Source organism: Lepisma saccharinum, chromosome 8 (genome assembly GCF_977018435.1).
Source record: "Lepisma saccharinum chromosome 8, izLepSacc3.1, whole genome shotgun sequence".
Taxonomy (NCBI): Eukaryota; Metazoa; Arthropoda; class Insecta; order Zygentoma; family Lepismatidae; genus Lepisma; species Lepisma saccharinum.
In genome coordinates, this window is record NC_139236.1 from 56,339,709 (window position 1) to 56,354,839 (window position 15,131).

The 15,131-nt window shown below is 36.6% G+C and overlaps 1 protein-coding gene across 2 annotated transcripts in view; it reads left to right on the plus strand.

Moving 5' to 3' along the window:
- Positions 1-15,131, plus strand: part of Oga (O-GlcNAcase) — a 56,039-nt gene that overhangs the window by 24,517 nt on the left and 16,391 nt on the right. Inside the window, exons 6-12 of one of the 2 annotated variants that reach the window (XM_083126685.1) lie at positions 3,302-3,583; positions 4,152-4,486; positions 5,476-6,057; positions 6,467-6,641; positions 10,407-10,460; positions 11,560-11,645; positions 12,106-12,302. In XM_083126685.1, the coding sequence (XP_082982811.1) occupies positions 3,302-3,583; positions 4,152-4,486; positions 5,476-6,057; positions 6,467-6,641; positions 10,407-10,460; positions 11,560-11,645; positions 12,106-12,302 (1,711 nt within the window). The remainder of the gene's footprint in view (positions 1-3,301; positions 3,584-4,151; positions 4,487-5,475; positions 6,058-6,466; positions 6,642-10,406; positions 10,461-11,559; positions 11,646-12,105; positions 12,303-15,131) is intronic. The other variant, XM_083126686.1, reaches the window with a different exon arrangement.

The following is a 15,131-nucleotide window of genomic DNA, read 5'->3' on the forward strand; positions in this document are numbered from 1 at the left end:
GTTACCGAAATTTGACTTCCACTATCCAGGATGAACTGTCGAATTTCCCCATCTACTTTCACATTGATGTAAATCAGATCTTCAGAAGGAAAAGTAGACACCGTTAGAGTTTTCCCCGTAGGTCCTACACCTAGGTCCCCGTCATATGCAGGTCTTACTCGTTTGAAATTGCTTCTGTTCTGACGAAAATGAGAATGATTTGTATTTACAACCTGATTAGTATGGTTATTTGGATCATCGCGCCCCTGTTGTTGCTCCAAAAATGTTCGCGGCGATGAAGATGAAAAATGCGAACGCTGAAATCGAGGGTTACCGCCATTACGCCATCGCCCCCTATGCGAGCTTTGCGACTGTGTGTCGAGATTATTATTGTGGTTGTTATGCCAAGTATTTCTATTCTGAGCTCTATGATTACTATTATGATAATAGGTTCTCCTATTGTTTCTATCTCTATGTTCATTTTCTCTAACTGTATATGAGAATGATGACTCAGTGAATGAATGTTTTTTCCGATGTTCTGCAAGTGCATTTACTTTAGCCTCAAGATTCTGAAATTGCGAAACTAAATCTGACTCATGAGACTGGAGTCCCGCGTTCGACTGTAATTGATCAAGGTCTTGTTGCAGTGCATTTAATCTTTCCTCGATCTCCCGATTAGCCTGAGAATAACTTATGTCAACATGACCATTGACCGTGCGCTGCAACGTGATAGCTTGCTGAGTCGGCATGTAGGCTCGACTCGATTCAGAACACGACAGAGCTTTCATTGTCTCACATTCAGTTTCTAGAATTTTACGTTTTTGCACGAGATATTTGAATTGTTCAACATGTTTCAGGTCTCGTAACATTTCATGCACTGAATCATATTCCCTGTTATAAACTTCTTTCATAAAGTTAGGTTGTAAACCCCCGCTTATTTGCTTAATTTGTTCACTAATGTCCATGGCAGGATCTAATTTTAATAACAATAACTGTTTTTCTCTCACATATTTTGAAACAGGTTCATTTTCCTGATGGAAGCGTAATCTGATTTGTTCTTCTAATTGAAAAGTATCCCCCGGTTCCGTAAATTCTTCCACAATTTTAGTTTTTAAAGTTACAAAATCTATATCCTGTGCTTCCTGAGTTCGACTCCAAGTATTGAACCATTCCAATGCTGAATCAGCCAAAAATGCCGGTAGCAATTGCCTTTTCTTTAAGTCATTCCACTCATTAAGAATAGCTAAACTTTCAAATTTGTCAATGAATTTTAATACATCCTCGTGAATGTTACCTTGAAACTGGATAGTTTCGAGAATGTTGGGGTGGATAAATCTAGATTGCGCCATGATTCTATGATTAGCCTATGCGCAGGAAAAATGCTTGATTAGCTTAAAATTAGCACTAAGTTGCTTGTTTTCTTTTCTCATCCCCCCGTGGCTTTGACAGGACATTATTAGCAATTATTTACTCTCCCGGAAATTTGATAAGTTAGGTTCAACAATCGCGTAACAGAGTGACGACAGTACCGAACACATCTTTAAAATATTTAACCAACCTTTATGCAACATCCTAATGTTCACTCATCTTTTCACAAGCCAATCGCCGAATAACCTAGTTAAAACTCTACTCTTATTTATTTGCGCCTTACCGCGTAGCATATTGCTAGGCCTACCTTTGGCTTTCTTTGGTAACAATTGATAATTAACACAACGTGAAGCGCTAACAAGTGAAAATTCCGGCGCCATATCGCACGTACGTAATTTGAAAAGCTAGAAGGCTCTATTATTTTCATCATATTTCGGGATGAAATAGATGAAAATCGCAGTATTTCACGTACTGCAGTGTTTTCTCATCGCATTTGCAAAAAATGGATGAGAAGCCCTAAGCAGCCTCCACCACGTAACGCAACTCCCATGCTGCGTTTGGGATCGAACCAAGAACCTCTAGATTTAATTGGGTGATGTAGCTATTCCTCATTCATCTCTCAGATGGTTATCACTCGCGTGGCCTAAATGTGATAAATGCGAGAGGTTACCTTTTAAAGGAATGGCGATAGAAATTAGCTTAGATTAGATATGGGTTTCATACTCTCCATGACTGAACCGATATGGATTGGTTAAGGAAAGGATATTACTTGCCTTACAAATATATGGAGATTGTTCCTAGCTTGTCCTCTCAACTATCACTTGTCTCTTGTCACACACCATCGTCCAATAGTCGTTCCCCACTTTGCTCCTCTCTCACAATCCGTAGTCCTTACTCTCTCTCCTATTCTCGCCAACTGCTCACACCTCCTGACAATTCCAACACTCATGCCACATACGACTTCCAAGTCAATCACCCGACCTTTGCCTGATTACTTATTCAGCATTCCTTTCTCTGATACCTGCTATGCTAAGACTTTATACTTCTTGCCCAATACCTTGGGTACGATACGATAATTACTCTTTTTTTTTTTTTTTTGTTTGTTTGTTCCTAAAGTGCCAGGAGGTTCACAAAATATATTTAACTTGTAGGTTTTAATTTATCTATAAATTTTGGATAGGGAAAATGATTCCCTTTGTCCCCACCAGGTTACGCCTATGCTTACCTTCACACATAGTGAACAGAAATTTTGAATATTATACCTCAAAACATATTGTACTTCAGACTTTGTGCTAATACATAAGCATTTTTAATAAGATTAACTTTTAATGGAAATGATTTTTTTATCACCCTGTCTCTGAACCGCCCATCCCAATTTTTCCATCAAGCATTAGTACCCACACTCTGTTACCTGTAGATAAAATTTGGGTGAAATTGAAAGGGGGGGGGCATTGCACGAAATTTGCTCTTGAAGTTAGTCATTTATTTTTCTAAAAAAATACATGAAACTATACATAAAATACATGATTATTGATACACTGATCAGAAATCTTATTTAAATGAAAGCTTATACTATCCTGAGCAAAATAAATCAAACTTGAAGTGTCTACGGCAAACCTGACAGAAGATACTATAATTTATAGCCTAACGCGTAATTTCTGAATCCCTTGACCAATCTCAAAAAGTTGTCATTTTTGTAATCAGCATGAAAAGTTATATAAGTATACTGAATTTCATCAAAATCTGAGATGGTGGGTGACATTTTCACAAAATTCTGGATGATTTGACATGGAATGACCCCTTTACTAATTTCAAATAAATTATATATATATATCGTGCAAAACCCATGGTAATGTTTGAACAAATAGCCATGACTTTTTGTTCTTGATGTTTGATTATTATCTCAAGGTGTGTGCCTTGCTTTTTTAATTAGTGTACTTATTAATTTTTACAGGACCAAAGGTTATATCAAAATTACTTAGTGTTGAATCTATAGAAGAAATTACAGAAGTGCTGCGTCGACCACCTGTAATATGGGATAATCTTCATGCCAACGACTATGATCAGAAGCGTGTGTTCTTGGGGCCATATTCTGGTAGATCGCCTGACCTAATACCAAAGTTACGTGGAGTCCTCACAAACCCCAACTGTGAATATGGTGCCAACTTCGTAGCAATCCATACTCTAGCCCAGTGGAGCAGGTGTAATGTGGATGGGAAGAGAGATTTAAGTATGAGTAAGTGTACCTACTTACATTCTTACTTATTGAAAAATAATGATTCAATCAAGCATCAAACCTGGTTGCTTGAGCATTCTGTGTCTGCATTCTACCACATAACTACAAAGCCGACTACTAGTTTAAGTTTAAATTCCAGTACTTAAGTCTGGGCTAATTCAGTTTGATTATTCTAGTTTTATATGAATTGATCTTAGGAGAATGTATGTGTGAACAATACATAAGTATTTCTCTGTTATGACACCTTGTCCTGAAAATTATGTTGTCATTCACTATTTGATTTTTGCTTAGTTTCTTTTGAAAATTCAACATGCTAATTTAAAAATAAAAATTTCTATAAATACAGTATTCATGATAAATATTTTGAATATATATCAATGTATAAATGCAATTCACACTATGAGCACATGACACAATGCAAAGTAGAGCTACATTTGCACTAAAGAAAAACTTGAAGCCTTACTAATTTCTTTTAGTATGCATACTTCATGTGCAGTTTTGTAATTGTTTGTAAAGAAGGTGGTTCACATTTAATAATGAATTTGTTTTCTTTTCTGTATTCTCCCAGATGACTCGGTGAGTGCCGACATAAAACTCGAAACTGAGACTGAGGATGGTGGAGTCGAAGATGTGCCATCAACATTATCACCCAACATGTACCATCCAAAGCAGGCATTGAAGAATGCAATAAACGAGTGGTTACCAGAGTTTAAGAAGCACAAAACAATGTGGGGACCAATCGCAAAGCCCCAAATTGTTGCCACTCCAATGCCCATCATTCCTTCAGTCAATACCTGCATGAGTGTTACCACCACTACCACAAGCAGTTCAACGGGATCCATTCCAATCGTACCTGTAGTGAACGCCAATCAACTGCAGGCACTAGCGGAAGTTTGCAGCACGGTAAGTCTTGTTGTATAAGATTACTAGATATTCAAGTTTGCAGTAAGAAATTTCATACAAGCTGCAAGTCTTGGAAATTTACCAATTCCAATACTGGTTCTGATGTTAGTAGATTGTTATTCTTGGGTTTAAGGGTGACCTTTTCTCAAGACACCCAAATGTTAACTTAACTTCCATGTAGTACACCCTGGACTGCAGACTAATGAGGTTCTGCGCCCTTGACCTATGGGCAGTATAATGATCTGTGTGACTTGGTGTTGTTTGCTGTCCATATGTGTTTGTGATTATCCCTTCATCTATTTCATCTCATTGCTATTGATCATCACCTTCACAATTAGCCAAAAGTGGCAGAAACTCAAAGTAAAAGAAATCAACTCATTCATTTGATGAATATTCTAACATTGGAAATCAGATTTGTCACATCTGTACTGCCTTCACTGGTTATGAAGAGAAAGTACAATGAATGATAGTCCTTTGACCTCCCCCAATGCTCATGAGGATTCACTTGGTAACAGGACTCTTTAGCATCCGTTGTGGTGAAACCCCACGAGGAATGAAAGTAAGCACTTAAAGTAGGTTTGGCAGCATGGACTGTCTCCAATTCTCCTTTATTTGTTGCTTTGAGTGGTGGTCAGCACTTTTATATATTAGAAAGTTTAAGTTGAAGGACATGGGTTGAATTGGCCATACGTTCAGTTTTACATTGTTGTCATTGTAACTTGTTGATTCTATTGTATGTGAGAGAGCTTTAAATGTGAAAATGTAATATGGGTGTAACACAATAGCAAAGAAAAATACAACAGGCATCTTGGAACATGAAAGTAAACAGTAGCAGATGAACTCAACTGAACCAATCATTGATTCATCACTTTCCAGCCACCAGTTCAGAAGTCACCTGGTGTAAGAATCATTCTGTTCAACCACTGTCCTTAAAATTGTTTGAGTTTGTACAGGAAAACCTGGACATGAATTGATCTTCGTTCTTGCAGGTTGCAAATGACAGCATGCTGCAGCCTACACCCACAGCTGTGATGAACTCCTTAGTCTCAGAGACCAAAGTTGTGTGTAATGAAACCTTACCCGGTGTAGCAGTGCCAAGTGACAGTATCAGTGTGTCTGACCCCCCACCAGTTCCTGAACCAATGGATTGCAATCCGACCCCAAATTCTTCTCCATCCCACAGACTAGAGGGGGATGCCGAAGGGGAGAGGAGCGACAACGGAAAGACTGTCGAGGATGTTCCCATGTCAGAAAACAGTGAGAACTCTGTGCCAGTGTCGAATTCAACAATGCAGGTGGAGGTGAGTGCGTCGGTGACAAACGGTGTCAACCAGTCCACAGGTTCGGGCATGATAGTGGAAGGACCAAGTGTAATTGACAGTGATAATACTACGAAAATTGACAACGAGCTTACGCACGAGGACCTTGCATTACTTTGTGATCTCTTTTACCTTCCGTTTGAGCATGGGTCGCAGGGGTTGCAGCTCCTTCAAGAATTCAATTGGCTCAAAATGAATGCACATCTAGTGACACATGCAAACCAAAGTAAAGATGGTGTAATAAAACCAGAGGCAAGTATTTGTTTAATTTTGTTTTTAGTAGAAAATATCATCAAAAAACTAAAATAGTGGTACCCAATTTTAGAATAATTTCTCTTAGAGTTACGGTTGTTACAAGCATGTAAACACAATGTTTGTTGTAACATTTTGGGAAAACACACATTCCCCCATCAGACATTTATTTTTAATTTGATTAATGTTATACAGTATGGCCAGAAAAGAAGTATACTGAAAGTTGCAACATTGTACACAGTCGGTAACTTTTCATATACTTCTTTTCCGGCAATACTGTAATTATAACAGTCTGCAGAAGGCACAGTTTGAGATACTGATATATAATTTATGCATAGTATCTATTTGTGCAATTAAATCAAATATAATACAGTACTTTTTCTTCATGTTTCATGTATGTTTATTTCAGGTTGAAGAATGGTATGAACGGGCAACTAAACTGGATGACATGACAGAAGCATTAAATAGGTTATACAAGCGTTTAACATTCTGTAACAACAGGGAACTTCTTTATGACTTGTATCCCTATGTTTGGGATATGAGAGGTGTTGTTTCACTTCTGAATACTTACGTAAAATGGCTGGGTAAGTTTTTGAAAGGTATAGGTACCATTCTTTCTAAACAAAAAGAAATCAGAATTGAATTTGTAATCATTCATATTGGCTCTTGGAGAAACATTTTTCAACATACTATACCAAATCTCTTATATTGCAAGGAGATTACAGATTATTTCTTCACTGTATTATAATTCAAAGTAGCTGTTTATAATTTATACAAAATTTGGCATATGTGAGGTGTGTTCTCTTGTATCTTTGCAAGAAAAGAAGGTGCAATGAAGCAAAAATTAGTCTAGTGCAACAGGGCTGGTGAGGTAGATTTTAAATGGTTTATTTATCAAAATTGAATATCTAATGCTGATCTGTTTTCACCTGTTCTTCAAGCCACGGAAAAACCCAAAAGTTGGACATATAGAAAAATGAACTTGCCAATAATTATTGAGGAATATGATTATAATTATTTTTTTTTCTGCACATGCACATCTAGACATGCTTTTTAGTCTCGACACTGTCTTGAGAGTTCAAACATGCCATGATCATGGTTTTAGTTTTGTGAAGGTAACATGGTTCCTCCATGCTTGGAAGTTATTACAGAGACTTCACAGGAGTCAAGATAGTTGTGATAGGTGCCTCAACATTGGGAAAGTGTTATATAAATCTTCATTCCAAATCCTTCAGCCATCCATGCTCCAAACTTGCTGAGGAAGCTGGGTGGTATCACTGCAAACAAAAACTGTGGAGAAAGAGAATTTTGGCAAAATAAGAGCCCACTCGCCTCCACATGCCTGAACCACCAAAATGTGCCTGTACCTACTTGAGAGTTAGTGGTTTGAATAAAGGGGAATACATTATGTAGGGGCCTGCAAGAAAATTTCAAATGAAAAATTTAGTATTTCAATTTTACAACTGGGAAGGTGAATTTTTTATATGGGAGAAGTCTCTCTCCTGACATCCAAGTATCAAGTACATTCGGTGCTCTTACTACCCAACCCTGTTTCACTGTTGATGATTTTCTATAGACATTCATTGTTGCTAATGTGCATGGATGTCAGTCTAAGTTATGTTGCTTATACTGTACAGCCATATTTGAACTTGTCATGGCAGGTACTCTGTTGGTGCCTGGTATAAAAATACCTTTGGTTTAAACCAACACCCTTATTACAATCTGATGCAAAGAGATAATCATGCATGATTTCTTTCTTAGGTCTGAACCAATACTGATATATCAGTAGACACATATTTTTAGTAAATAAAAACAAAATTTCTGTACAAAACAAAGTCCATTTTGGGTTCAAAAGTGGTAAATAAAATAAAATTTCCATGTTATAGCGGTGAAAAATAGGATCAAAAGCAGTATATAAAATGACTGTTTTAAAATTATGAATATAATCCTAAATTTGATTTAAAAACTGCACTTAATACACAAAATAAACATCCCTTCTAGTAGTACATTTATGTAGTTACAAGAGTATTAAGTTTATTCCTGTATAAAGGGGTAAATTTTTGCTTCTCAAATATTTACAGCAGAATTAATCAATTTTTCGTGAATTGCATAACTCTCAGAATAATTCAAAGTTCAGAATGTGTTGCATCAGGAAGTAAACTAAATTTAATGTTCGAGTCTATTTCGCATCTTGCAGTTAATTTCGCATCATTTCGTGACAAAACAGGGCAGAAAAATGCACCTTGCACTCTTCAGAAACATGAAAAATGAACATTACAATGGGTTATTTCATATTTCGCGTGTTCGTCAAAAACTAAATATGCATGCCTCTATGTATCAGTATCTTGAAATGCCAATTTGAATTTAATCACCTATACCAGCTGATGTATTTCTGGAGTCTGGTATCTATCCCAGCCCCCAAAAGTTTATGCTAATGAGTCAAAATGCCTGGAAGTGAAGCAAAGTTTGCAGTTTACATTTATATTGCATAGATGTTCTGTGGTCGATGTGAAGGGAGGGATTCTGATTACTGCACATGTGAACCTATAAATATTTCATCTTACTCATAATAGGTTGGTATGGTATAGTTCTAATGGAATATCTTTATGACATTTACAAATAGTCTGATCAACTTTAGCCTCCTCGTTGGTAGTGCCATCATCACCTTATAACTAAGGGGTCCCGGGTTCGATACCCGGTGGAGGCACAAGTGGTTCGGAACCCACTTTAAACTGTACATCCAGTCCCGATTAGCCTTACTGTGCATAAAGTGGACTTAAAACACCAAATCAACTTTAAATTTTCCCCAGGTTCAAATACCTGTATTGGTATCAACGGATGCATCTGTAGGAGTTTTCTTATAATTTTAAAGCAGTCTACTTAGCCTTAAAAAAATTATACTTGTATTCCCAATAATTATAACTCACTTCAAATTTTGCATTTTACATTGGAACAAGGAATTTATTTTGAAGTTCCAGCAATGTGAAGCATGTCTACCAGTCTGGGAATCTTGGATCATGGAAATGTTAGGGGAAATTTACTCTATCAGGAAAAATCAACGTCCCTAGTAGTAGTGCAGTAAATGTAGGTTTTATAAAAATGACAGCAAGAAATGTTGAGTTTGTTGTGGATTAACTATATTGTATTGTAAATGAAATGCTCTTAAGAAAAGTGGTCATGATGTGAACCCTGGCATGTTTGAAATCTGCTACAATAAGCGACTATTCATACTATTTACTACTATTGTTGTAGGGTTTTTTTGGGGAGGGGGTAGATAGTTATCTGGAGTTATGTATTACTAAATTTTTCCATAATTATGTATTGTTATGAAATCAGAAAATATAATTCTGTGATATCGTTAGACATTGCATTTCAAGTATTCCATAGAAATGGCCTCCCTCTACACGTCAGTCAATTACTGTTTTAGTTTCTCTTCATGTTATTACCTTTGCATGTGAAGTTAATATTCTAAAACATGGTAAAGTGGGATTCTAAGCTAAAATGTAGTTAGCCTCTTCTGACATGTTCAAGTACACTACTTGCCCTGATGATTTAGTCGTGAAAAATTATTTTTTTTGGTCTGGAAAACCTGGAAAAGTCGGTGAATTTTGTGTTTATGAAATTGTAGACACACTGAATGTCTTCACTTTTCTTGTGTCTGTTGTGACTCATATATTTTTAATGAACACATGTTATCTCCTCTGTCTAGATGGAAACATGGGCTGAAGTATTTTAAAAGTTTTCTTTTTACACTAATTCCTGTTGTCTCTGCTAATTTTTGCTTTCTATGTTAACAGATTTTTTTTAGAGTAAAAGTCATTTCTTAATTCACAGTAAACCAGTCAACAATGAAACCGCAAGATCACCCCAATTCTTCTTAATCAACACTGAGCATTGTGTGTGAGAGATGGAATTTCAGTGTGCTTCAGACTTCACCAGCTTAGAGAGTTCTGATCTGTGAACTAGGATACAGTAATACTGCATTCAGATTTAGACAATTCTTTTATTTTTAATATATATCCAATTTCATTTGAGAGGCAAACGTAGGGAAAAATCTGCGCTGTGTGGGTCTGGAGTACCCTGAAATCTAGTGCTAAGCTTCTAGACTTAGAAAGAGGCAAGAGAACATCTCATATATTCCTCAACTGCTAATATAATAATTTTATGCTGCAAGAAATTTGTTTTTACTTTACAAAGTAAATATGCTGGCAAGGAGAGTGCCAGGTAAGAGATCTATTCTATTATTTTATATTTATCGTTAAAAAGAAAATTACAACAAAGTACTAGCTGATTTTTCAGGCAGGAGTCAAGACGTTCATTAATATATTTCTTTTCTCTTTTTTGTACAGCCACTGGCCACATTCCACAGATGGTTGCCAGCTACATCCAAGGAACATATACATGTACGCATCTCCTGGTATATTTACTCCCTTTCAGTTTTTCTGCTGCCTTGGTAATATAATTCAGGGTTTAATAGCAGGTTAGATAAAAGAGTACTGGCTGTTGTGGTAGGTAGAATACAAAGCCACATGCGCTATGCGTTGCGAAGGATGGGGCAGGAGAAAGAAGCCATGATTCTTGATATTCTCTTCTAGGACGATGCATTTTTAAAACACGTATAGCTGACTATTGATATCAGAATTTCCCTAGAAAGGATGCGTGGAGATTTTTAATTATCTTGTAAAGAGTTCTGATAACTGCCAAGGTGGGCATGAGAAATAGCATGAGTTTTTGTTTCTTTTTTGTCTGCAGCTGTGTTGAATTAGCTGCAATTGCTGTATGCATAGCCTCTTGTCTAATAGGCAAGAGGTTAGCATAGTCTTGACCTTCCAGTTAGTGAAATCCTGACCTCTATAGTCAGTTTTTTGAAATTAATTTTCTTTCAGATTTGGCTCATAATAACTCTTCCTTTGGGTATCTGCTTCGAAACCCCCCACTACCCAATTTCTAGCACCTTACTGCAACAGAAGATTCCCAACGGAAGAGATCAAATCTGTGGAATTAATAATGCGCGCGTTAAATCTTTACTTCGCGCTGCGTTAGCTTTTTTTTCTTGTAAGCAATGTAGATCTTTTGTGCAGGCCACACAATGTTGATTTTGTGTGCTTATATTTGTTATTGGAATCAGCATTATTTGTTTTTTTGTAAATGTAGTAGCGCATTTAGCACTATTAATCAATACAATGTGGCCTTGGGGTTTGGGGTCCCTGCTTAGATTGCGCTGCGAAATGTGGCTTGCGCAAGGGCGATTCCCCCATTTAAGTTAAGTGGAAAATGTGGATGGGTGTGTTCTTGAAGCAGAAAGCATAATTGGCAGTCAGATGTTTATAGTACACAAGTTACTTCTTTTTGTGCTAAAACAGCATTGTTTAAGGCACTTTACATAATCTTTGGATGGCGTTCAAGAACAGACCCTGTGTGCTGTGTGAATGTGTTAATGCATTTTTCCTAGCACCCTTGTGAAAAAGAAAAAACTTAATCATCCTATTGTTGTTACTCTAGGGTTTTCCAAGGGGTGGAAGGAAGCGTTCATGAGTGGTGAACAAGAGCCCTGGGTATTCAGAGGTGGTCTTACAGCCGATTTACAAGTACGTATGTGGAACCGAACAAATCCAAGCATATTTGCTCATTTTTTGTATGTGCGCGCGTGCTGGTTTGTATTTGGCATTGTGGTTGACGCGCAGGGCGTAACTTCCTTAACTTTGGCACAGTAGTGATATATAACATCTTTTTCAGCATTTTATAGAATTTTTCCTTTGTTTTTTAATTACCTGTATGGATGAGAATCATATTTGTGTTAATAGTGCTGTACAAACTAGTCGGAGAGAATATGGTGGTGCTGTGTTGGAACGCCTGACTAAACACAATCACTTCAAATATTTAATTGGAGTCATTAGGCACATGCAGCGAAGTTTTTTAAAATCGTATACGGCAACTACCATATTCTCTTCAAACCACAACGCCTAATTTTTGCATAATTTTTGTGCTTATAATTTGCATACATTTAATTAGTTTTTCAAACTAAATCACTCTCTCTACTATTTCTAGCGGTTGATACCAGTTGATTCTGGGAACGATTTGTTTATTTACAAAGCACCTGATGTTCCTAGCAACAAAGTTTATACTATTCGGCCATATTTGGCTACAGATGAAACTTCAGTGTATGAAGTTTGTCGCAAAACTTGTGACGATGGAATGGATGGAACCGAAGTGTTCCCTGATTTCCCAGACCTGATTGGAGACAAGTAAGTTAATTACCTATGTATAGTGTTTATGCTTGAATTGAAAGAATTGCTGTAGTATGGTGACATAATTTTAGAGAATTGATTTTTGGAAACTTTCTAAATAGTTTCATACTACAGGCATAACAAAACAGAAAATCAAAGGAAGCTCCAAACTTTTTACGAGTCTACATAACTGGATAATTTTGCCATTCTCCCATCTGTTTTTTTCTGGATCTACAGGTGTCTGGAAATTGCATACAGTGAAATGAAATTTGCAAAAGGTAACATTCATTATCTTCAGTTTCCATTCTATGGCTAGGTTGGCACAAGTCAAACCTCTCCATATTCTGATTTTGCACCACTTCTCTCTTTACTGTGTTCCAATCCTCTCTTAACACTATCTATCCAGTGTGTTCTTTCAACCAACATCTTGGTTTTTCTCTGATTCATCAATACACAAATATGTAATATTTTAGCAAGTAATATTGGATTAGTAATGGATACCGAATCAGAATATAAAAATACATGTTACATAATCAGAAAACTTGCATTTTTCACAACAAACTTCGAATTTTTCATAATTTCCAGGATAATTAGACTGTGAGTCGCGTGCCATTTGTGCAGACCCCGTAAAAGACCAAAATGCTGGAAAATTATCAGCTGGTATCAGCAAAATAAGTCCCTCACCATGGCCATTCGGTGTTAGGTGCAAGCTTTGGACTCTGGCTACAGGTTTGAGTTTCTTGGGGGGCCTGTATATGAGACTGGTGGCCACCCACCATCATGAGGAAATTGGGGAGCTACGACTGAGTAGTGTAAACTTGTCATTGAAACCTATGTCGACTACAGGAAGTCATGGTGCTGACCACATCACCCCATAACTGTTTGGATGATCTCTCCCCTCGACAGGTGGGAGCGCGGATGGCAGTCTGTAGGTAGGCCCTGACCCTCATGGGCTGTTGCACCCCAGGTTATTTATCAGCAAATAACACAAATAAAGTTTGTGTAATTCACAAACAAGTTTAGACTTTTTATAATAATATCAGATAGGGATAATTATTGCAGGGTTCCCACAGACCTGTAAATGACAAGGAAATCAACTGAGTGGTGAAAAGGTCATGGTCATGCAGAAACATCCACAACCCTGGTAAAGTCCATGAAATGTTTCTTACGCTTGCCAGGTTTGGAACTTCCCACGAATTCACTTTTTCCTCTCAACTGATTTCTTGTCTTGGAGAATATTTTATATTAAAATGCTATTTGATTATATTTTCCTGCATTTTTTTTGGTGTTAAGTATTTTTTTATTATTTAATTGACATGCAAAATGGAAGACAAAACTAATATTATTAGTATGTTAAATCATTATAGAGTGGTATGGAAAGTTACTGTAATTGATAACAAATCCCAGTGAACTACATCTTATGGGTTAGGATATCCTCTTAGCTACTGATAACTCAAACTGTTGTTTGTAAATAGGACTTGAATTGTCTAACAATTTGTTTCAGATGAAGATTCAGGCCTCATTTTATCAGTTGTAATCTGTGCTTGCCTCTTCGAGGCTGACAATTTCTCTGGCCACATGGAATTAAGTTAATTTTGATTTTATCCGATGGGAATGGGTATGTGGTAAGTGTTTCTTCAAATAACAAGCAAGCTAGTAGAAAGTATGAGTAAATGTCAGTTGTGGCTAGTTGTCAAGTTGAAGATGCAGTGAAGGTAATAGGAGTGACAAATCAAAGATGGAAACAAATATATCATTCAGTGTGATAAATGTGCACAAATTGGATAATAAAGAAGTGTTGGATAAATGACAATGAAAGCACAAGGCAAAGGAAAGTCATATTTTGTAGGAAAACCAAAAAGATGCAAGAAACAATGGCTGTAGAAGATCAGTTGAAAGTAAAATTGTTTAGGAGCAAAATTATCCTTTGTAAGGTATAAGTACATTTGGTGTTTTTTAATTTGATTTTTTAATGTGTCAGATTTTATTTTTCCTAAGTCAGCACTAATAATTAAACTTCATTAATTTAATCTATTTTAAAAGTATAGGCCTTAAATATATGTTTATTTTTGCTTTGCAGATTGTTGTGTTCATTTGTAAACATGTTTGTCAAAGGTGGGAAAATATTCAATGGTCTATATCTGATGTACATGAAATATATCTTGTTCGTATATACAAATGTACATAGAATTTTATTTTGTGCACTCTAATACAGTTTGAGAAGCTGTTTAGGAAAACTTGTAATCTTTGTCCTTAGACACATGCAGAGATGTCATCTTGTTTTATTCTTGAATTTGTTTCATTATTGTTATCAGAAAATAAAAACTAATAATTAAGGTATGGCTATAAGGGGAAATTGGAGAGACACTTGTAGCAGAAGTCTCAAATGGAGATGTACTTGTATTGAGCACTCTGGGAAAAATATCAAGCATTCTGTTAAAAGTACATAGAAAAAGTTAGAGAATTGAGGGGTCTAGTGAGAGAGGGAGCTATGCCACAAATCTTGAAAATTTTATTTTTTGCCATTTTCAGTCTTCTCCTACCATCTGTCATCTAACATGTGAACTACAACCATGTGGCATAGCTCCTCCTTGTTCTGCAGCAGATTTTCTGAGTTCTTGAATACGTCCTCATCAGCATTTTGAATGAGAGAAGGAGCTATGCCACTTACTGATGGTGTCTGCAATAGGAGTGGCAGAGGTTGTGTTGCAGTAACCGGTGCTAGATTTAATATCAGCCCTGAAGTTAAAAGATCTCATGGCAATAATGCCTTATATTCCTCCAGTTCTTCATGGTGTTTACCAAAAACTAAAATCCACAGAAACAATGGACAATGAAGATCCTCCA